General features: G+C 46.2%; 1 protein-coding gene across 1 annotated transcript in view; it reads right to left on the reverse strand.

Moving 5' to 3' along the window:
• Window positions 1-21,797, reverse strand: part of NXN (nucleoredoxin) — a 138,254-nt gene extending 116,457 nt beyond the window's left edge. The window contains exon 1 of the mRNA XM_044745453.2: window positions 21,303-21,797. Within this exon, the coding sequence (XP_044601388.2) occupies window positions 21,303-21,674 (372 nt within the window). The 5' untranslated portion in view covers window positions 21,675-21,797. The remainder of the gene's footprint in view (window positions 1-21,302) is intronic.
• Between the last annotated feature and the right edge of the window lie 951 nt (window positions 21,798-22,748).

The following is a 22,748-nucleotide window of genomic DNA, read 5'->3' on the forward strand; positions in this document are numbered from 1 at the left end:
CCCACTTCTTGCAAGGGCAAGTCTGGGAGTTCCAAGAAAGTTTAGATCAAGCTGTTGGGGCTGGGGTCACACAGATGAAGACTGGAGCCCTGTGGGTGCCATTTACTATGTGACTTGGGGCAAGTTACTTCACAGCTCTGTGCCTCCATATCCTCATCTGTGCAATGGGGATAATAACAGAAGGTGCCCCATGGGGCTGCTGTACGAAGCCTTTAGTGCTGTGCCTATCACAAAGTAAATGCTGTCTAATGTTAAGTATTATGATTAACAATAATAAAGTATAAAAACTGCTTAAGGAAGATTTACGGTACCCATCCTAAATTGATAAATGAGTGGTAATTTTCAAACTTTTCTTACATTTCATGTTCACCCCGTTGCTCAACCCCTCTCCGATGTACCTTCCCTTGGCCTCTGTGCCCGTCTCTGCTCCTTTGCTGTCCTGTCCCTGCTGGTGCTTCCCAGGATCTCCCCGCAGGCCAGCTTCTTCTCTCTCCACACTCTCTGTCTCTGGAACTCTCACAGCTCTAATTGCTAGTGACTCTCAGATCTTTCGCAGGCACAGACCTCTCTCTCCACAGAGCTATAGTCAAGCACCTGGACAGCTGAACATCTCTATCTGCCTTCACTTTCCTTAGCCTCCCCCACAAACCAACACCCCCTTCCATTTTCCCTGTCTCAGTTGATGACATACCTTGAGCCATTAACTCCTTCCTATCTCACCCTCGTCTTAGTCAGCCCGGGCTGCTCTAACAAAATACCATAGGCTGGGCAGCTTAAACAACACACACTTAACTCTTACAGTTCTGGAAGCCGGGAAGTCCAAGATCAAGGTGCTGACCGATTCGGGGTCAGATGAGAGCTCTCTTCCTGCTCGCAGACGGCCGCCTTCTTGCTGTGTCCTCACATAGGGTTGAGGGAGAGCAAGCTCTGTTCCCCACCTCTTATAGAGGCGCGAATCCCATGAGAGGGCTCCACCTCATGACCTCATCTAAACCTAATTACTTCCCAAAGGCCCCATCTCCAAATACCATCACATTGAGGGTTAGGGTTTCAACATATGGATTTGGGAAGAACATAAACATTCAGTCCATAACACCCTCCAAAGCCAGGACACAACCATCAATTATATCTCCTAACGCCGCTCAAATCCACTCCCTCCTTCCCATCCCCATCACCACTACCCTGGAGTAGGCACTCATCATCTTTCTCCCTCACTCCAGTGCTGTCCAATAGAAATAAATGCAATTTGAAAAATGTTAGTAGCCACATTAAAAAGTAGAAAGAAGCATGTGAAATTAGTTTTAATAATGTATTTTATTTAGCTCCATATATCCAAAAGATTATCATTTCAACATGTAATTGATACAAAAAATTATGAATGAGATACTGCACATTCTTTTTTTCATACCACATCTTTGATATCCAGTATATATTTAACACAGCACATCTCAATTGGGACCAGCCACACTTCAAAGAGCTCACTGCCACACATGGTTAGTAGCTGCCATGTTGGACAGTGTGGCTCCCATCTCTTTCCCTCAAGTCCATTGTCTACACAGCTACTGTGGATATCTATCTAATCTGATTTTGGAACATCCCACTTAGAACCTATCAGTGGCCCCCATCAGGTCACCGTTCCACACCCTGATGCCTCTTCACTTTCTGCCCCCCACCCCACCTGCCCATCTAGCCTCTTCCCTCACCACTCACTCCTGCCTCTCACTTTAGGATCCAGCAATGAGGAACAGCAAAATGCAGATTATACAAGTACAGTACGATACTAATTTTGTTTTAAACATACATACTTACGTACAAACACATAAGCATATGTATAAAATGTGTGAGAGCACAGATGTTGGCTATTTATTGCACACAAAAAGCTCTGGAAAGTTAGGCACCAAAATAAAACAATAATGATCTCTGGTTGGTGGAATAGGATGATCAAGTATTTTTCCTTTTGCAAATTTGTATTTTCTAAATTTTTTTATAACTGCATGATTAAAAAGGGGGGGTTGAAATAACTTGCCAGAGGAGTGGGCCCTCAAGCCAAGCAGTATTAAACTACAGAGGTTGTTCTGCACGTTTAGCATAATATTTTGGAAAAATGAGTACAGTCAATCCTCGTCAGTAATGCACTCCATATTTGTGAATTTGCCTACTTAGTAAAATGTATTTGTAACCCCCAAATCAATCCAGCGACAGCTTCGCGGTCATTTGCAGACATGCACGGGATGGTGAGAAATCTGTCACCCGCCACACTCATTCCCAGCTGAGGTTAAGCAAGGCAACACTCTGCCTTCTTGTTTCAACTCACATGTAAACAAGTGTCCTTTTCGCGGTCGGTTTAGTGCCACATTTTTTGCATTTTTGTGCTTTATGTTGGTGATTTCACTGTTCAAAATGGCCCCCAAGCCTAGTGCTGAAGTCTAAGTGCCAGCAGGCTGCGAAGTGCCTTAAGACGAAAATGTGTGTTCCATAAGCTTCGTTCAGACATGGGTTATGGAGCTGCAGCTCTAAGCTCAATGTTACTGAATCAACAATATACACTGAATAAGGTGTCTTTAAACGGAGACACACACCAAAGCTCTGCACACTGCCACCTTGATGACCGTGTGTGTACACGGTCACAGTGGAGGGACATGGCCAGGCGTGCATACGGTCACCATAGCTCCATAGTGCATCTCCTCTCTGTATACAGCAAATAGCAAATCACCTTCAAGGAGCCTGTGCTGGGGTTCAGAAAGTATTTTAAAGCACACCAAGATGATTCATGAAGAAGAACTGGCAATTCCCACTCCTAAGTTTCAAAACAGCTCAATTCTCTCTCTAGTAAAATAGCTAGTCTAACCCAGCAGCCCCCTTTCCAAACTCTCGAGGCCGAGGCCAAGGATGTGTCCAGGGCTGCCAGGAGCCGACTTGGCTTCTCCCCTCTCCAGCTTCTTTCTCTCTTCCTGCTCCGGTGGGAAGCACCTCCTCGAAGCACAGGGCAAGTTCCCGTGACCCCAGGCCCCGGGGCCGGGTGCCAAGGGTTCAGGCCCTGGCTATCCCTCAACACGGGAAGGGCGCTAGCTGCCTGGACAGGCCCCAGGACAACGTGCCTCCTCTCCCTTCCCCGCCAGCCCAACAGGAAAAAATACTGCGGCCTCTGACTCATCGGAATGGAATTTCTCTTTAACACTTAGGAGCCTCATCAGCCTAGACTCACAAATTGAAGCACCTGGCTCTTTGTAAATTCCTTTCTTCCCGTTGCACATACTTCAGCCCCTGTAATCCGCTTCCTAAGTGTTCGGTGCTGTTGTTCAGCGAGGTAACGTTTGTTTTTTTCAGCGATGAGTTACAGCCACTCGAGGCTTTCCGCAGAGGAGGGCTGACCGGCACCCCGGGCCTGACCCCGGCCCTCCCACAGGAAAACAGGCTCCTAGGACCAGGAAAATCGTCCTGCTTTCTAGAGGCCAAGGTACACAAAATTACTCAGGAAAACTAGGACTGTGGCATTTCCCTCTTTTCAGGATGCTTATCTCTCTGTTCTGTGAGCAAAATCTGGCAATGTCTTACAGACTCTGATCGGCCTTTTTTTCTCAGGGCTACTGGGAAGAATGCCAAGGAATACCACTGACCCAGCACTGAGGAGGCCTGGAATCCTCTTCCAGCCTCAGTTTCCGCATCTGTAAAGGAAGGGGGTTGCTACATAATCCCCAACATCCCTTCCCGTTTACCACTCAATGAGCACATTGCCCAATGTCAGGTAATAAGAGCACTTGTTTAATCAGGATTCTAGCACAAACACACAGAAGAATGGACGCCTTTGTTCAACTTTGACACTCACCTTGATGCTTGGAATTCCATCCCTCTTTCTACCTGAATCCTATTACCTCTTCCTTCTCAGTCCAAACCACTCATTCTTTCCTTCAATAAATATTTGGCACAAATATTTGTTATGCCAAGTATGTTAAGTCTGAATGACACAATGATGGGGAGCACAGAGTCCCTGCCCTCAGGAACTTTCTGGTCTGGTGGAACAGAACAATCATCACCACCTCTTGATTAATTACCACGTGCCTTCCGCTATGCTGAGGGCTTTCTATTATTCACCATCTCAAACCTCCACAGCAACCCGACAAGGTACAAGGTGCATCCTATTTTACAGATAGGGCAACTGAGGCTTGGAAAGATTAAAGGAACTTGCCCAAGAGCTCAAAGCTAGAGAGTGGGAGCGATGGAGCTGCGCCAGGTCATCCAGGAGAAGGTCTGGCCTCTGGGGCTGCTGTCTGACCAGGTCACAGGACTCTCGGTCCTCAGAGCTCCTGTTGGCAACCCAACCCCATTAGAACCAACACACCAGACATCACCTTATGGAGACTGGAAATTCATATATATATCATGCCTTATCTCCTCAGCTGAATTATAAATGCCTTCGAGAGCAGAGACTTTGTCATTAATTTCTCTGCATCCTGACACTGTCTGAGGCAAGTGATACTCAAAAGACATGTGACTGGGGCTGGCCAGGTGTCATAGTGATTAACTTCGCGCTCACCTTTGGCAGCCAAGGTTCGCCTGTTCAGATCCCAGGTGCAGACATGGCACTGCTTGGCACACCATGCTGTGGTAGGCATCCCACATATAAAGTAGAGGAAGATGAGCATGGATGTGAGCTCAGGGCCAGTCTTCCTCAGCAAAAAGAGGAGGATTCATAGCAGATGTTAGATCAGGGCTAATCTTCCTCAAAAAAAAAATAAACGTGACTGACCGAGGCTGGGTAGAGCCAATACAAAGCAATGAAAAGTGCAAACTTGATTTTTATAATATGAGCACATACTAACTATGTGAGAAATCTAGTCTGGGAACCTCTTAGTTAGTCCCTGTCATCGCTCCCCCTCTCCCCAACACTATACAGTAGTGGAAAATTCCTAGAGGAATTTCCTCTCCTTTATTTAACAAACAGAAGCATGAACCCAGACTTTCTTCTTTATGATCAACAGAAGCGTATAGAAAATGCGTTCCTGCAACCTGGCCCAGGGTGAGGTTCTTTGGTTTGAGTTTGGCCTCCTTGGTACAAAAAGCATCTGTTTCTTACTATGTGGCATGTCTGGAATCCAGACCTTCTTTCTCATTTCAAGCCCAAACCCCCTGAGGGAGGCCACTACCACCTTGCAAACAGACCGCTGTAGTCAGCTTCCCAGAGTCTCCACGAAGCATGAAATCGCACCTCCAAATCAGCATCATCTAAAATGGATTTTCCTGACCACCTGCCAAAGGAACTTTTCTTTTCCTTATAAAAGGTAAAACTGTTCCCGCCGAGCATGGGGAGCCTCTGTCACTCACCAGTTTTCAAACATGCATCATCTCCCCATCCCATACTTACTCTCTTTAGCTGGACCAAACGAACTTCCTCCTTCTCAGCTTGCCCCTTCATTCCCACGTGGTTATTTATATCCAGAATATCTTTCTCTCTTAATCCACTGGACTACCCTCCCCCTCATTTTAAAAGGTCACTTTCAAGTTATTCTTTCCAGAAAGCCTTCTTGGAGTAGGTGGCTGCAAGCTCATTCTTTTCCCCTGTGTTCCTCTGCTCAATAAGACACGACGAGCAAGGCTACTTACTCATCTTCTGAAAATGCTACTGACCTGCTAACTGGATCAAAAGGGGGTAAAAAACCCTAAAACAAAGCATTTGAAAACTAGATGCACACTCCTTCAGGCAAGAACACCATTATTTTCTTCACAGATATTTATGTTTTTGTTATAAAAGTGATTATATCCAGAACATTTGGAAATCAGAGACCCACCACCATAGACGTCACCACCCCAACATAACTGATAAGCAATTTGGAGTAGTGACTTCAATCTTTCCTCTTCTACATCTGTTTAAACAGTGTTGCAATCATGGTATCCGTATAATTTGGGATCTTGCTTTTTTGAATACAATATCTGAATTATAGTTCTATGTTCCAGCAAAGGTCATTAACTCCATTTTTAATAGCTGTTCAACATGATTCTGAGTACTGTAATTTCCTTAACCATTCCATGATGAACATTTAGGGCATTTCCAATGTCTTACTATTATATACAGCTTTAAAGAATACCTCCATGAAGGCGAGGTAAGCATCATTATAGTTTTGTTCTGACCTACAGGATGCACACTCAGTCTGCATTTACGATTAACTGTTCAGAAAATATTCTCACTTCTAAACTGACACTAATTCCCTTTCCATTCTTAAATCAAGTACCCTCTTAAGGTTCACTGGACCCTTCCAAAATTTGCCTTTCATAATTTCTATTATCTATTTAATAAATCTATTTAATTCCCACAGCAACCCTTTGATTTTTTATGACTTGCCCACGTGAACCTACAACCAAAGGAGTTACAAGTTCTCTCAGCCGCCTCATATAGAAAAGAATAAGGAAAGTTCAGGGACAAGGGGAAGGGTTGTGCGTGACACTGGGTAAAATGCCTTTTGAGGTAGTATTTGTACATTTTTTCAAAGGAACAGATGCATTCTGAAGATGTTGTAGGGGAGTTTTCCTAAGTGGAAGAAATCGCATTTTGAACACCTCTCAGGGGCTCACAATCGAAACGACTCCGGCCTAATAAAATGAAGATCCTTCTATAATGAAAATAATAGTCACCGTCCCTTACTTTGTCTATTTCATCATTTTGAATTTGGGGGTGACGGATTTTCTAAAAATGCAGCACACTTTAGTAAATAAAAATCTATGTTAATACAGGTTGCCTAATACTAGTCACCACAAAAGACCATGCATAATGCAAGTGCCTGGCCTGGGGAAGTCCTTTGTCCCCGTGTACATCCGAATACTCTCAGAAGGGAAGACTGACAGCCTCAAGAATGAATCTCTTAATTTATCCAAAGGGCAGGGCTCAGCAGTGGGAATTTCACAGACACTGTCTTCTCACTGCTTTGTGTCAGTCCTAGAGGGGGCCCCTCTCAGAGGACGGGGAAAACTGCTTTCAAGGCTCTCCTTAGCCCACCACACTCAGGGAGATGTCAGGCTGAGCCATTTCCCTTCCAGGGAGAGTGGGGCTTGGGGATTCTGTTCCTTGTCTCTGTGTTGGGTTCATTACTCAGGCAGACATGATACAGAGTTATCACAGGGCTTTGCAATGACATTCCACCTGAGACAGAAAAAACAGCACCTGTCAGGGGCAGCCAAGAATTCGAGCAAGATCTATTTAAAAGGCTTGGTTAAAATAAAAAAAAAGCATATGTGTGTCAGACTCACACACACACAAAATATGTACAAAATACCTTTGAAGAGACATACAAGAAGGATAATGGTGGCTGCTTCGGGGGAGGCAAGCGTCCAAGGGCAGTGGGAGTGAGACTGACTTTTCCCTGCATGCCTTTCATTTTATTTAAAATTTTTTAACATGTGAAGGCACTATCCTTTCAGAAAATAAAAATTAATTTCAAATGCTAGATCTGTTTGTGTAAAAACTATTTGCGCATATACATTTATATATGCTGTATATGCCTATTCTTTTTCTGAAAGAATATATAAGACACTGTTGGAAAGACAATTCTATTTACGACTCAAAACTGAAATGCTGGCTTTCTCTTGCAAACAGGAAAAAGTTAATAAGTGGGAAAATAGTGTTTAAGTATATGCTGAGTAAAGGAATATAAATGGCTTTTTAATGTAAATAGTAGTAAAGCCATAATTTGTGCTGTCTATGCACCCACACAAACAAATCCCACTGCCCTGGTGAAGGCACACACGTTTTATTCCAGGGATCTGGATTTGCCTGAATTACCGCCTCTGTGGCCACATCAATTGAAGAACAGACTCAGATCATCTCAGGAAAAAAGTCATTAATGGAGCTTTCACAGGAAAGCAGTGCTCCAAAAAGCTCTTCAAAACCAGTGTTCGACCCCAGTCCCTGCAAATTAATAATTTCCACAAATCCCAATGAAAGAGAATATGTTCAAGGGGTATTAAGTAGTATTTTACTCTTAAGAACATTTGTAAAAGCTTAAAACAATGGATCTGAGGCTGAAGCCAGCGACCTTCTGCAAAATTAGGAACGTGATTTCCACCAGGAAAGTGTTTTCAGGGATTTAATTCCAATTCCTCTTCAGGCCAAACATTTGAAACGTCAGAATTCTCAGGTACAAAGCTGCACGGCGTCTAACGGATTCACGTGTACTCATAAACGGGCAAGTATCCCAAAAAGAAATCCATTTCAAAACAAAGGAAACTGCCCAAAATAAATGGACTAATTCATCCTAAAAAGTCAAACATTAAGAACAAATCTACCCACACAAGGACACTGGGTTGCTTTGTAGCTATTACTGTCTCTTGCTAATTTTGAGACAAAATGCCACACTTAATTAGCCAGCCAGATTCTCATCCTGCCTGTGCCTGGTGGGGAGAAATGGCATTAAGAAAAAGACTCCCTCAGGTTCTATTACTGCCCTAATGAGATGGCGGGGGAAAAGGGATGTTGGGATGGGGGCTACGGCAGCCACTATTGCCACACAGCCTTCAGAAAGTGCAGGATCTAGGCTCCTGAACAACTGGGGTGCTCTCAACTACACACTGACTGTGTCAGGGGTATCCGGCCCCAGCTATTCCTATAGGGTCCTCTCCAGAAAACAAATGTACCAACACTCCACACATGCCCAGCTGACCACACGACCCTCTTCCTGTAAGGTGTGAATTACATCCAAGAGGGAGAAAACGTGCCCATAAGACCATCTAACCTTTGTCAGTGATTTCATCACCACCGACCAACACATGGAAGGAGTACCGATTTTCAAAAGGACAAGAAAGGAGAGATTCTGCAAACTACAGACTGGTGAAGTTGACATCAACCCCTAAACAGATCCTACCGCTTATTACAGTTATTAAACACACACTGAGGAAAACAAGTGATCGATTCAGAAGCCAGCACAGGTTCAACCAAACAAGTCATTTCAGACTACCTTTCCTTGAAAGGGAAACAGCTAATACCCAAGTTATAGCAAGCTATGTGTTAAGGTGTCCTATGATAAACGTGTTAACAAGATGCAGAAATGTGGGCTGAATAATAATACAATTAGGCAGATTTAGAATTGGCTGGATTTGCAGTTGGTTGAAAAACTAACTAACAGACCACTATTAGCCTGAGGAGGTCTCTTGTGGTGTGCCGTGGGACTCCATCCCCAGACTTACTCAACATTTTCATCGACTGCCTGGATAAAGATCTGGAAGGGATCACATAATTCAAAGCCCGGAAGGGGCTATGATTATTGTGGACGACCACGTCAGCATACAAAAAGATTTCAACAGACTGTAAAAACGGATCAAATCTAAACAAACTAATTCTTAAAGATGATAGATAAAAGATTTGGGACTCTGTTCTCATTTGTTCAGGTATAAAATTAGTGAAAAAGACTTTGGAGGTTTGGTTGACAAAAAGGTCAGTGGGCCAACACGGTGCGACACGATAGAAAAGCTAATGCAAGCTCAGGCTATAATGTAAGTCTGGACAGTATCTAGAACAAAGGAGGCAATAGGCCTACCGTGTTCTTGGGGCAGACCACGCAGGAATCTGTGTTCAGTTTGACTCTTTAAGAGAGGCCCCAGACAAACTTGGAGAGCTCAGATAGGAATGGCTGGCTGGTGAGGAAACTTGAACCCACATCATCTGAGAAATGGTCAAAGGACCAAGGGAATCCTTCGTTTAGGAGAGAGAAGAGTTGTCTGCAGTTCTTTAAAGGCTGGCCAGTCCCCTGGGAGAGGATGGCTGATGTCAGAATGGTCTTCTCAGGAGACGGTATGTTGTGGTCACTAGAAATGCTCCAGCAGAGGCTAGATGACCACTTGCTGGTCATGCTGTCAGGGGTTAGTGTAGATGTCTCTAGTGGGCATCTATAATTCTCCTTGCCCAGCATTCTCGTCCCCTCCCTCTGGTAACATGCCCTCGTTTTCCTTGGTGAGTCCCCCATTTCCTGATGCTCAGTCCACCTGGTTCATGACCCCACCCTCTGACAGCACAGGTGTGGGTGTGACTTGCACTTGACCAATCAGAGTATTACATGCCCTGGCATGGTGACTGGTCCTGGGACCAGAGGGTGACCAAGCTGGCCTCCTTCTGCAGGGGTTTTGAGAGGACAGGAAGCAAATCTAAATCTGCTGGTGGTCCTCACATCACTCTAAAGAACAGCCTGCCAGAGGTCAGGGCACACACAGAGACAAGCAGAGCAGAGATGGAGCTGGACAACCTGTCCTGAGGACAGCATTTGAGCCTTCCGGCCCACAAGGTGACCCACATCTGGAATTCTCAGTTATAGGAGGCTAGGACCCTTCTGACCAGAAGTCAATAGTCTACAGACTTAGATAAAGAGGAAAAGAGGGATAAGAAAAGACTGAGAATGTGGCAAGGAGATAGACCCAGAGACAGAGACAGTTTAAATGAAAGGGAGCAACAAACAAACCTAAAGGAAAAGGGAGAGGGGAGAAGAGACTTTAGAGAGAGAGCTAACAAAGACAGTATGTAGACCTTATTTGGATTCAAACAACCAACTGCTAAAGATAAAAAAGAAAATCATAAGACAATCAGGGAAATGTGAATACTGGCTGGATATTTGCTGATCTTAAGGAATCACTGGATTTTTTTTAGGAACAATATGACATTGTAGTTATGTCTTTTTTAAAGAGTTATTTAGTGAGATGTTTATGAAGGAAATGATATGATGTCTGGGAGTGGCTTCAAAGTAATCGGTGAGGGGTAGAGGGAGCGGGTGTCCACGAGTAGATGATTGTTACATCTGGACGCTGGGTATGTGGGGCTTTGCTGTACTATATTCCCTACCTGTGTGATGTTTGAAGTTTTCCATGTTAAAAATTAATAAATCGGGGCCGGCCCAGTGGCACAGCAGTTAAGTGCGCACGTTCCACTTCGGAGGCCTGGGGTTCGCCGGTTCGGATCCCAGGTGCGGACATGGCACGGCTTGGCAAGCCATGCTGTGGTAGGCGTCCCACATATAAAGTAGAGGAAAACGGGCATGAATGTTAGCTCAGGGCCAGTCTTCCTCAGCAAAAAAGAAGGACTGGTAGCAGATGTTAGTTCAGGGCTAATCTTCCTCAAAAAAAAAATAATAATAAATGCCAGGAGAAACGTGCTCAGACCAGTATCTCTCCCAGTTCAAAAGTGAAAAGAGAACCCATTCAGTAAAACTGAGCATCTAGGGGGCCGCCCCAGTGGCACAGCAGTTAAGTTTGCACGTTCTGCTTCTCGGTGGCCCGGGGTTTGCCAGTTGAGATCCCAGGTGCGGACATGGCACCACTTGGCAAAAGCCATGCTGTGGTAGGCATCCCACATATAAAGTAGAGGAAGATGGGCATGGATGTTAGCTCAGGGCCAGTCTTCCTCAGCAAAAAGATGAGGATTGGCAGCAGTTAGCTCAGGGCTAATCTTCCAAAAAAAACAACAAAAAACAAAAAAAACTGAGCATCTAGTTAATCGGAGAGATGGTCTAGAATCACACCCAAAGACACGGCTATGTCATCAAATCAACAAGCGACAAGTAATTATTGCTGTCCTGGAAGAAACTGAAGACAACCTAGGTTGCACGATAGGTCGCTAGATGCAAAGAACCAGGTGCTGAGGGTAGGGGGAGACAAAGAAATACAAAAGCTGAGAATTCTTCTTTGCTGTAATCTGAATAGCCACAAAATATAGAATGAAATACCCAAGTGCCTGGGGTAAACATTTAAATGGCACTTACTATGCACCAAGCACTGTTCTAAACACTTTTCGATTATTAACTCATTTAATCCTTACCAACAACCCTATAAGGTAAATACTGTTATCTCCATTTTACTGACCAGGAACTAGAGACACACAAGTTAGGTAACTTGTACCAAAGTCACATAGCTAGAAAGTGACAGAGACTGGGATTCAAATCCACGAAACTCAGATCTAGAGTCCATACTCTCATCTACTATGCAACAGATTTTAAACATTCACTTAAGATAATGGAGCATTTTTAAGGCCCATGGGCATAAACACTTTTATTTTTATTTATTTGTGTGTGTGTGTGTGTGTGAGAGAGGAAGAGTAGCCCTGAGCTAACATCTGTTGCCAATCTTCCTCTTTTTGCTTGAGGAAGATTGGCCCTGAGCTAACATCTGGGCCCATCTTCCTCTATTTTATGTGGGATGCTGCCACAGCATGGCTTGAGGAGCGCTGTTACGTCCACGCCCTGGATCCGAGCCTGCGAACCCTGGGCTGCCAAAGCGGAGCGCAGGAACTTAACCGCTATGCCATCGGGCCGGCCCCCATAACCGGTTTTTCAGTTGCAGTCAAATACATGCTCAAAGCTGAGAAAACACTGCCCTCACAGCCACATTCGCTGCCCTTCAGAGCTCAGAGGGTGGCACCGTGACTTCTCCCCATTGCACGTTGTTCTGACCAATCTTTACATTTCACGTCAAATCCTGAAAAAATGAGTAACAGATGAGGCAGCTGTGCTGTGAGCCACCACGATCAAAAGAAAACTGTCTTGACCTGATCACGCATAAAGGGGAAAAAAGGCAATGTCTTCTGATTTGAAACACACTAAATCCATTCCAATTTTTATCCCAGGGATATTGACCCAAAAAGACAAATAAAAAAAAACTGTAAAATTGATTCATCTGGATAAAATTCTCGTAGGAAAACAAAGCAGGAAACCCTACGCCTCTGACAGCAAAACTCACCACACCCTGTTTTATGACTATGCAACAAAGATCCAAGATAAAGGCATTATTTAGTAAGTAGAGAGAGTACTTGAATTTACCTGTGCTTGGTGTCTGCATCAAAATAATCTAATGGGGAGCGGGGGATAGATGTAACAGAAAGGAATGCTGAACTTTAAGCTTCAACTGCTTTTTTTTTTTTTTAAAAAAAAAGGGTTTTCTGAAGCACAGTTCATACAAAAATACATTGTATATCTGGTCCAAGAGTTATGACCAGCAAGCAGCAGAAAATTTATGTTTGCTTTTAATCACAGATGCCACAGAACAAAACTTTCCATTACAGGGCTTCACTCCAGAATAACAGCACTCGGGCAACTTTCAATTACTCCACTTCTTACTTGTCATAAAGCAGAGAGCACATGTTTGAGATTTCACTGGAAGTTAGAACAGCAGTCTCTGAAAACCTCATAAAAGGGAGGACTGATTTAGTCCCAGGATCTCGGCAGGACACCTGAAGTTCGATTTTGTCTCTGAACAAAACCACGAAAGCAGCCCGCAGGCTTTGCATGGGATGAAGGGGAGTTGGGGCCACTTCACCGGCTGATCTAAAAAAAGCCAAATCATTAAAAGGCCCTTAGAAACCCTCCCCCCCACCACCACCACCACCATGGAAAGGTAGCGACAGAAAAGGAGCTCTCCCGTCTTCCAGGCAACAGCAAATGTTTTAAGCAGTTAAACTACCTCGATCTTACTACAGAGTCTCTACGCACATCTAGAGTGAATCCACACTGAAAGCTATTCGTTGAAAAGAACTTTCTGCTCGCTCCTCTTCCCTGGAGAATGTTTGATGTGAACATTTTTTAAGATACGATTTCATCATCAGAAAAGACCATGGTGAATTTAAGGGAGTTCACCTGAGCCCTTTCACCCACTGCTGCGACCCTGATCTAACCATCGGCTCTCTCTGCCTCAATCCTCCAACTAGAACACTTTGCAAAGTTAAAATGCTTAATATCTACTGATTATTAGTTGCGGGAAGACATATTATAAACTCATTTTGAGTTCCCTGGAAGAAAGGTGCTAGAGAAACACAAATTGTGAAATATACAAGGATGAAATGATAGGTCTGCAGAAACGAGACTATTTTTAACGGACTAAGATTTCTGACATTTCAAAAAAGGAGAATTGAGTCTTTTCCTATTTTTGAGCACAGAATTACAGGGCCATGGAGTTACACATCCACTTGCTCATTTAAGTGCTCTTTAAAGCACCTATTAAGAAACAAAAACAAACAGAAACACGTACATACTGTGGGTACGTACAATTATACAATTCAAAAGAGGCCTAACTCTAATAGCAAATGTTAAAATCAAGCTAAGTAATAGTGAAAGTGCACATTCCAACTCACACAATGTGGAAACTACCATGTTTTCAAGTTACCAACCTAGAAGTCACACGCCTGCTTTCCGTGATCATATTATGCAATTCTCAGCACTGAAACACTGAGCATCTTCCCCTCCCTTTGGTTGGTTTTTGTCCTCAAGGAGCTTACAGTCTAATGAAAAAGAAAAAAATAAAATAAAAAAGGCTAAGTGCTAGGTAGTCATGCACACGATCTATGGAAGCTCACAGAAGCATCTCACCTGGAGGGGGAAAAGCAGGAAAGCTTCTTGGAGCAGGGAAACCAGAACTGAGTTTAGAAGTTCCAAACTCAGCCAGATGGGAGGAGAGAGAGAACACCGCACAGGTGGCAGACAAGGCAGCTGGGGACCACGCTCTAGAGTCTGGACTTGACCCCAGAGGCTATGAAGAACTATGAAGAATTCTTAAGCAGGAGAATGATAAGATCAAAGTTGTGTTTTTGAACCTGTCATTCCATTCTGGAAACAGAGCAGTGCTGTTCAAGGTGGGTCTGCAGCCCAGCGCTCGTCCGTGAGCTGTTTGTTACTGGTCTACATCATGGCAAGTGCAGAAGTTGAAAGGAACACCTAGAAACGTTTTCAGCAGCTTGACATTCCAGCAACATTCAAGCTTATGATCAATGTGCCCATCTTGTTGAAAAGGACAGAGGCCAGTCTGTGTGTTGTCAACTCAGTGGGGAGCTGCATGTGGTTCAAGCCATATACAGTCACGTATAATAGAGCCATACGGTGTGACTGATTGGAAATTAACAAAGCAAAACAAAACAAAAGTGATCCTTGACTACAGACAGTTTGAGCAGCTCTGGTCTAGAGAATCATTTCAGGGGTCAGGACTGGAAGCAAGGCGCCCCTGGAGACGGCTGCTGGTGCACAGTGGTCCACAAGAAACCTGAACTCAAGCAGTGATGGTAAGGGTGGAGGGAAGGAGTCAGAGCTGAGAGCTATTAAGGAAACCAAATCAACAAGACTCAGTGCCTTTTGGATGTGAGGGGTGGACGAGAATCAAGGATGACTCATGGGGCTGGCCCCGTGGCCGAGTGGTTAAGTTCTCGCGCTCCACTGCAGGCGGCCCAGTGTTTCGTTGGTTCGAATCCTGGGTGCGGACATGGCACTGCTCATCAAACCACGCTGAGGCAGCGCCCCACATGCCACAACTAGAAGGACCCACAACGAAGAAAATACAACTATGTACTGGGGGGCTTTGGAGAGAAAAAGGAAAAAAATAAAATCTTTGAAAAAAAAAGGGAAAACCATTTATAAAAAAAAAAAGGATGACTCCTGAGACTCAAGAACTCTTATTTATTTTTAAAATAATGGCAAGATATAAAGCGACAGTATGCAAGAGCTTCATGAAAGTCAGGATCAGCAAAAAGATTCTAAATTCATAGCCATTTTCTTTGAGTGCCTTTGAATAAGCATAATGGTACATTAACGAAATACAGAAAACTAAGTACCCTAGTGGTTAACACTGAGTACCTCTGGGACTTCTGAACACGAAGAAAGAAAACACATCCTATACCAAGTGTACGCTCTCCCGCTGAAACGGTGTCATGCGGGAAGGAGCCCAGTCTAGTTCAGGATGGGGCTAGCTGGAGCCCTGGAGCCCCACATCCCGTCAGAAAAAAAGAAGACCCCCACACACACACTCAGAGATTTGTTCATCCTGCAGCCCGGCTGTATATAACACAAAGCCTTCTTTCTCAGATTTGTGCAGATATTAAAACAAGACCTTCCAGTAAAAGGAAGAGTGATCAAAAGAGGGTGGGAAAAACAAAAAACTGGAATAGAATGAAATCAATGATCTTAACCTCAGAACCCAGTGCTGGGGCTGGCCCCGTGGCCGAGTGGTTAAGTTCGCGCGCTCCGCTGCAGGCGGCCCAGTGTTTCATTGGTTCGAATCCTGGGTGCGGACATGGCACTGCTCATCAAACCATGCTGAGGCAGCGTCCCACATGCCACAACTAGAAGGACCCTCAATGAAGACTATACAACTATGTACCGGGGGCTTTGGGGAGAAAAAGGAAAAGAATAAAATCTTTAAAAAAAAAAAACCCCAGTGCTTTCCTATGTGCTCTGGTCCACAGCCCAACCCAGCCCAGAAGAGAAACAATCAGCAAGAGCTGTGGCCAGCAGTTAGTCCGGCCTGTGCCGCTAGGTGGGTATGAAGCCCGCAAGTCTGAGCAAACCCATCCTACAGCATTCCAGAGCTGGGGAGGGAGGCGGTTCCCTGTTAGGGGGTGAGGTTTCCACTGCTCCTGAGCTGGGGCACCGTCTGTTTCCCACGTGAAAGAGAAGCAACCTTGCAACCTCCACGCTGCCCAGATTTAAGCAGCCAGGATCAGGGGAAGACACACCTAATAGCTTTGGCAAACCACAAAATGATCACCAAGTACATAATTAATCTCTCTCAAGAAGGGTGCGTCACCATCTTAAAGTTGTTACCCTTTATCCTGCCCGCACTTCATCGATCTGCTGTCTCAGGTTTCGCTGGCAAATATAAGGAGGGAGCTCAGTAAAGATCAATACCATCAGTACTTTAAGGAAAAGTATTTTTTTTATATTCTTTTGCTTTTGTTTCATTCTTCTAGGTCTTTCTCCTCAGTTACAATCTCTTCTAAGGCAATTCTTTCAACTCCTTCACCATATCCCCTTGTTTGCTTGTAAAAACCATTTGTTTGAAAAGTTAAACAATACACCTCACCACAGTTTTGCAATTCTGTAATTGATACATTCCAAAGACTCACACTGTGAAATGAATTACTAGACTTCATGATAACTTATTAACAATTAATAATAGCTAGGACTTATGGAGCACATACTATATGCCAGGCATGTGTATGTTATCTTTACAACAATCCTGTAAGGCAGGTGCTAATATCACCGGCATTTATAGATGAGGAACCTGTAGCACAGAGATGGAGGGTAACTTGCACAAGGTCACACAGCTAATAAATGGCAGAGCCAGGATCTGAACTGGCAGATGGACCAGAGTCTGATTTTCAGCCACTACGCTAGACAACTTCATTATGCAAAGAAAAATGAGATTAAAAAAGACATTAGAAATAATGGAATGATGAAAAAGCCTCTCAAGGAAAATTGCTCTTATTACTTTAAGTGGACCGTTGTCTTTCATTAGATAGATCCAAGTCCTGGAAAAAACAGGCAACAGAGGGAGCCTCTCCTGGCTGGTCCAGGCTCCTTATGCAGAAGGCAGAAAACCCCAGTTTTCAAAGCCATGCCTTTTTGTCATCTTTTGCCACCTTGAAAGTGGTCGGTCAGTGTTGCAGAAGTTATTCTCTGCGTGGCCAGGGTATTTAGAGTTGACGGAGGAAGAAGTGGAAGAGATGTTTGGGTTGGTACCAAATCTGGCCCCATCCAAAGAGATTCAAGTGAATTCTAGGCCAAGCCTCTCTGATTTAGTCTGAACCAGAAGAACCACCCAGACAAGCAATTCACACAGCGTAGCAGGAAGATTTCACTTCCCCTGGCTGGAGCAGGTAGACCAAGGATACCGGACCAGAGCCCCCTGACACTGCTTGCCTCCCACTCCGACTTTCTCCTCCCCTTTCTGTCAGGCAGGAGGTTCTGGGACCAAGCCAGACCCCAGCAAACCTGTCGAGCGCAAGACCAACGGTCCTGCGCCCTTTGATGTAGAGCACCCGCACTGACCAAATGTTTTCCATCAGGCATCCAGCCCAGGCATAGCTGAGTCCTCCGGCTTTAAAACCAAAACCAGTGCTCTCCTCTATGATGCTGAAGCAGATCCTGGAGATAACTCTCCAGTTTTGACAACTAAGTAACTTATAGTAATCTAAAGGGATAGATCAAATTCCAAAAGTCTAACTCTTCACCACTTTCCAACTATGCATCACATCTTCTCTCTCCAGAAATCTGAAAAAACTCTACCAACAAAACAAAAAACAAACCTACTTATTAAAACAAGTCTAACTGCCTTAACTTCAGAATTATATGTTTCCTGGCAAAACTGCTCTTATAAACGCACTCAAAGTTCTATTATCATCTAATTACAATTTCTATACAGCTATTTATATGTGTGTGCTTGGAAGCCAAAAAATGAAGCTCCAATTACTTTTGCACCTACCACTAAAGCAAGCAGAAACAGGACAACCTTCCGTAAATAATTTTTTTTTAAAGATGCTGGAATTCTGTTATTTCGTGTTTTCTCAGAGCTCCAATCAAGGTGAGAGGAGCCAGGCAAAGGGCAGGCTTAACAGACATGGTCATCCCCAGACTTTCTTACTACATAAAGGGGAAATTAATAAAAGAAGACAAAAAAAGAAATACCACACGGCATTTTCTTTCCCCACCATAATTTTTCAATTTTCTTTACAGAAATGCCAGCCAATAACAAATTAGAACCATACTCTTTGTTATCCCATTGGGAAGAAGTACATAAATGGTTTTAAAGAACAAACGTTAATGAGAACATAAAAAAATTAGTAATCTGGAACTTTGGTTTCCCTTCAGTGTAAAACAAAATTCTCTTCTTTTTTTAAAAAAGATTTTATTTTTTCCTTTTTCTCCCCAAAGCCCCCCTGGTACATAGTTGTATATTCTTTGTTGTGGGTCCTTCTAGCTGTGGCATGTGGGACGCCGCCTCAACGTGGCTTGATGAGCGGTGCCATGTCCGTGCCCAGGATTCGAACCGGTGAAACCCTGGGCCACCACAGCTGAGCGCGAGAACTTAACCACTTGGCCACCAGGCCAGCCCCCCAAATTCTCTTCTTTAAAGCTATTTTTAGAGTTGGTGAAACAAAATCAACAGGGTCCATCAACAAGGAGGTGAGCATCCAGCCAGCCAGCACCCTGAACTAGGCGTGCCCGGCGCTCTTCACTGTTTTTATCAGAGAATTCGCATCACAAGCTCACAGACTTCTAAGCACCCCAACTTCAAACAAGGGAGACAAAAATTCAAAGTTACAGAAAAGGAATTTGTTCTACATCCCTTTGGTTTCAAGGAGGAAAACAGTTCCTTTCAAAGTGAGTACACTGCTCTTGTAATTTCCAAGAGTACGTTTTCCATAAGAAACACAGCTGGAGTCTTTTTATCTGGGATATTACCAGGAGGAATAAAACAGCATCGGATCTTGAGGGGCCTATTCATGAACATCCAGGAGCGGAAACTACCTTCTCGAAAACTGTCCTTACTTTAAAGAACAAAGTGAACTAGTGGACGTGTCAGAAAAACTCTGAGCAAAAAGTAAGTTTTTGAGATGCTAACCCACCATGATCTGGGCAGGCACAGCATCAAGTGTATTTTCAAATGAGGGTCTGCTCACGTCATCCAGACTCTCATCCTGGCGGAATGAGCAGGTCCAGGCTAGGGCCACAAAACATTTTTTTTCATGCAAAAGGACTGACCAGGGCATAGAGAACCAGGCATGGCCCACGTCAAATCAAATACTCTCCTTTTTTGAGAAAAAGCTCTAAGCATTTGCAAAATATCTCAATTTGCTCCATATTTTTACTATCCAGCAGATTTATATCCCTCACTGTGAAAAACACAAGAATAGGCCTTAAGTCTGTAATATTTTACCATCATCGTATGTTTTCAAAAGCCAGAAATCATTTGTATTGCCCAGTAAGGACGTTATTCTACAGAGACTTCGGTCTACAACAGAAACTTGCTGTAACAATGAAAACATTTTTTGGTAAATCACTTTCTGAACATTACTCCTCCCCGAAAGGATCATAAAAACAGCCAGCAAGGAAAACAAAGGATTCCCATATTTTAAAGCAGAAAAGGACTGGCTGCCCATATCACACACTATCAAGCATATAAATCAAATACGGGCAAAATCGCCTAAAAAGTAGTTAAATGCCAAGTTTTGCTTCTGTGTGGTTCGTGAGCCAATGTTAACTTCACAAACCGTATTTGTTAAACTGTATTTCATACCTTAAATCCTAAGTCTGTACCTGCTTTGGAAGGGATGATTTACTTGTGACATTTGGGGTCACAGTATAAGCCATTTGCTCTCACTAAATCTAAATCATGCTTCTCAGCAAGATTTTGTACACATAAATGAAACACATGGCATAGCATTACCATGCTCCCCAGAGGAACCGAACCGCCCGGAACAGCCCTTCTCCTGTCCACTCCATAAACTGAGATTCGGATTCCAACGTTGCATTGACACACTAACTAAGCAAGAGCAGTCCAAAACTTTCTGTTTTGACTCATAACAAAATTTCCTGAGTTTGTTTTATTAAAACAGACATTTGCACCCAAAAGAGATACTCAAAAACCCAAACTAATTTCAGCAACAAACTGGGAAGAATGAGAAGTTGACAGCGAAGTATAAATTTCCCCAAATCCTCGTTCTTCCGGTCAATCTGCACCTAGGGGACCAGTTCAGCATTTAATTCTAAGTGTGCCAAGACGACAGTGGCCCACCAACCAAGCAACCGAGATCCGCGAGGAGGGGCTGCTCCCGTGCCCGGGAGGCATCGGGGGAGGATCGCTGGTCAGCCACACAATGAAAAGCTCCCCGGTGGCCACTCGTTCAGCCCGGGGGGCGGAGGGAGGGCGAAGGCGAGAGGCGTGAGCTCCCCTCTCGCCCAAAGCCACGGTCAGCGGCCGCCTCCCCAAGGCGCCGGGCGGCCTGACCCCGGCCTCGGCCTCCGGGCGCCCGGTCACAGGGCAAGGGGCCCGAGGAAAGCAGATTTCTCTCGGAAAGAAAGGAAACTTCCTGGTTTGAGCATTATGGGTAGGGGGCTAGCGCCCTCCCCCACCCACTACAGGTATCCGCAGGGAGTCTAGAGGCCGAGGGAAGAGAGCCCCTCCCCGCGCCTCCGGCCGGGGGTGGGAGTCACGGAGTGGGGACCCCCGAGAGCAGCCACCCCCTACGCGAGGCTCCCAGCGTGTGGGATGGGGCTCTCGACTCCTCGGGACGCGAGCCGGGGTCCGGGGCGCCGAGGGGTGTCAAACTTCCCCCGCGGGCGCGGCCTGGCACAGGCACCGAGGAGTTGCCGCGGGAGCCCCAACCGCGGGGTCCTGGGATGGAGGGCGGGCAGAGGCAGGGGACGCTGAGGGACAGGAGGGGAAGCGCGTGCAAAGATGGAGGAGGGGGCAGAAAGGGCAGCAGGGTGGGCGGGCGGTGGGCGGCGAGGACCCGGCTCCCGGGAGCGCGCGGGCTGCGCACACAGGTCGGGGGCGCCGACGAGGCCCGCGCCGCTCACCTTCCTGTGCTTCTCCTTGTAGGGCAGCGCCAGCCACGGCATGTCCCGCACGAAGTCCTGCCACTGCCGCTGGTCCTGGTCCGAGGACACGAAGACGATCTCCAGGCGGCGCCGCGGCTCGGGCTCCGCCGCCGCCCCGGCCCCCGGCCCCGGCCCGGCCCCGGCCCCCGGCCCGGCCGCCGCGTCCCCCCGCAGGCGGCCGTAGAAGGCGGCCAGGCTGGCGCTGAGCTGCGCGCAGGGGGCGCTCAGGCTGCAGCCGAAGTAGAGCCCGAGCAGCGAGATGCCGCGGGCGCCCAGCGAGTGCACATCCACCTCCTCGCCGCCGCCCGTCACCAGCTTCTCGCCGAGCAGCTCCTCCAGGAAGCCCGACATCCTGGCCCACCGCAGCCCCGGCACGCGGGCGGGCAGGCGGCGGCGACCCCGCTCCCTTGGTCCGCGCGGCGGGCGGGTGGAGGCGGCGGCTGCGGCGGCGGCGGGCGCGGGTGAGAGGAGAGCCCCGCCCACGCGGCCCCGCCCACGCCACGCCCCCTCCGGCCCGCCCTCGCCACGCCCCCTCGGTGGCCGTCCCGGGCCGCGCGGCCGCCTGGGCACAGTCCGCAGCAGCTGGCGCGCGGGGCGCGGGCTTCCACCGCGTGGCCAAAGCGCTCGGGAGACAGCCCCGGCGAGAAAGCTGGCCCGAAACGCTCCGCTCTGATGGAACGCCCGCGGCCTAAGCGAAGAAAGGAGAAGGGTCCGCCGAGCCGGCCTTTCCGAGGCTGCGGTCCGCGCGGAGCTGGACTTGGCCTCGCCCTTCCCTCCGTTTCCTCTCCCCTCCCGAATTCTAAATTCTAGCCCAACTTCTCCAGATATTCCCACAGTCGTCCCCCGCGAGTTCTTTTACCCCTTCTTGCTGTTTCCCCTCCTTCTCTCTGTCCCCCTACGCAAAGAGTAACACTTGGTCCATTTCGTACCCCACTGACCCCTCTTTAATGCCTACAGGACTTACCATCTTCACCGCACAGTTATCACTTTATCAGGCTGGCACTTATTTCTCTGTTTGTGTGTTTTGTGTTCTCTAGTGTAAAAGGATTGGAGGATGCCACCTCCTGTTTTTCGTGTGGCTTCCGATCTGGTGCTAGGCACAGGTGAAGGAATCCGTAAATACTTGTGGGTTGATCGCAGGTCGCGCTGTGGATTTTAGTCCACAGGTGGCGGCGGCCATTCCCCACCAGCGAGTGGCTCTCGTCCATCTCCACGAATGTATGCAACAGATGCCGCGGCATCTCTAGATCAATGCTGGCTGCTCTCCTGAATCGGTTCCATAGCTTATATCAAGTCTTGATAGTTGGGAAAAATACTAGGGACTTTTCTTGCCAGCTGGCAAGATGCTACCCTATGCCTAGGAAGAACCTGGATTAAACAGGTGGCCTGTGGCAAGTTTTCCGGCCTCACACACACACACACAGG

Source organism: Equus asinus, chromosome 13, assembly GCF_041296235.1.
Source record: "Equus asinus isolate D_3611 breed Donkey chromosome 13, EquAss-T2T_v2, whole genome shotgun sequence".
In the NCBI taxonomy this organism is placed as follows: Eukaryota; Metazoa; Chordata; class Mammalia; order Perissodactyla; family Equidae; genus Equus; species Equus asinus.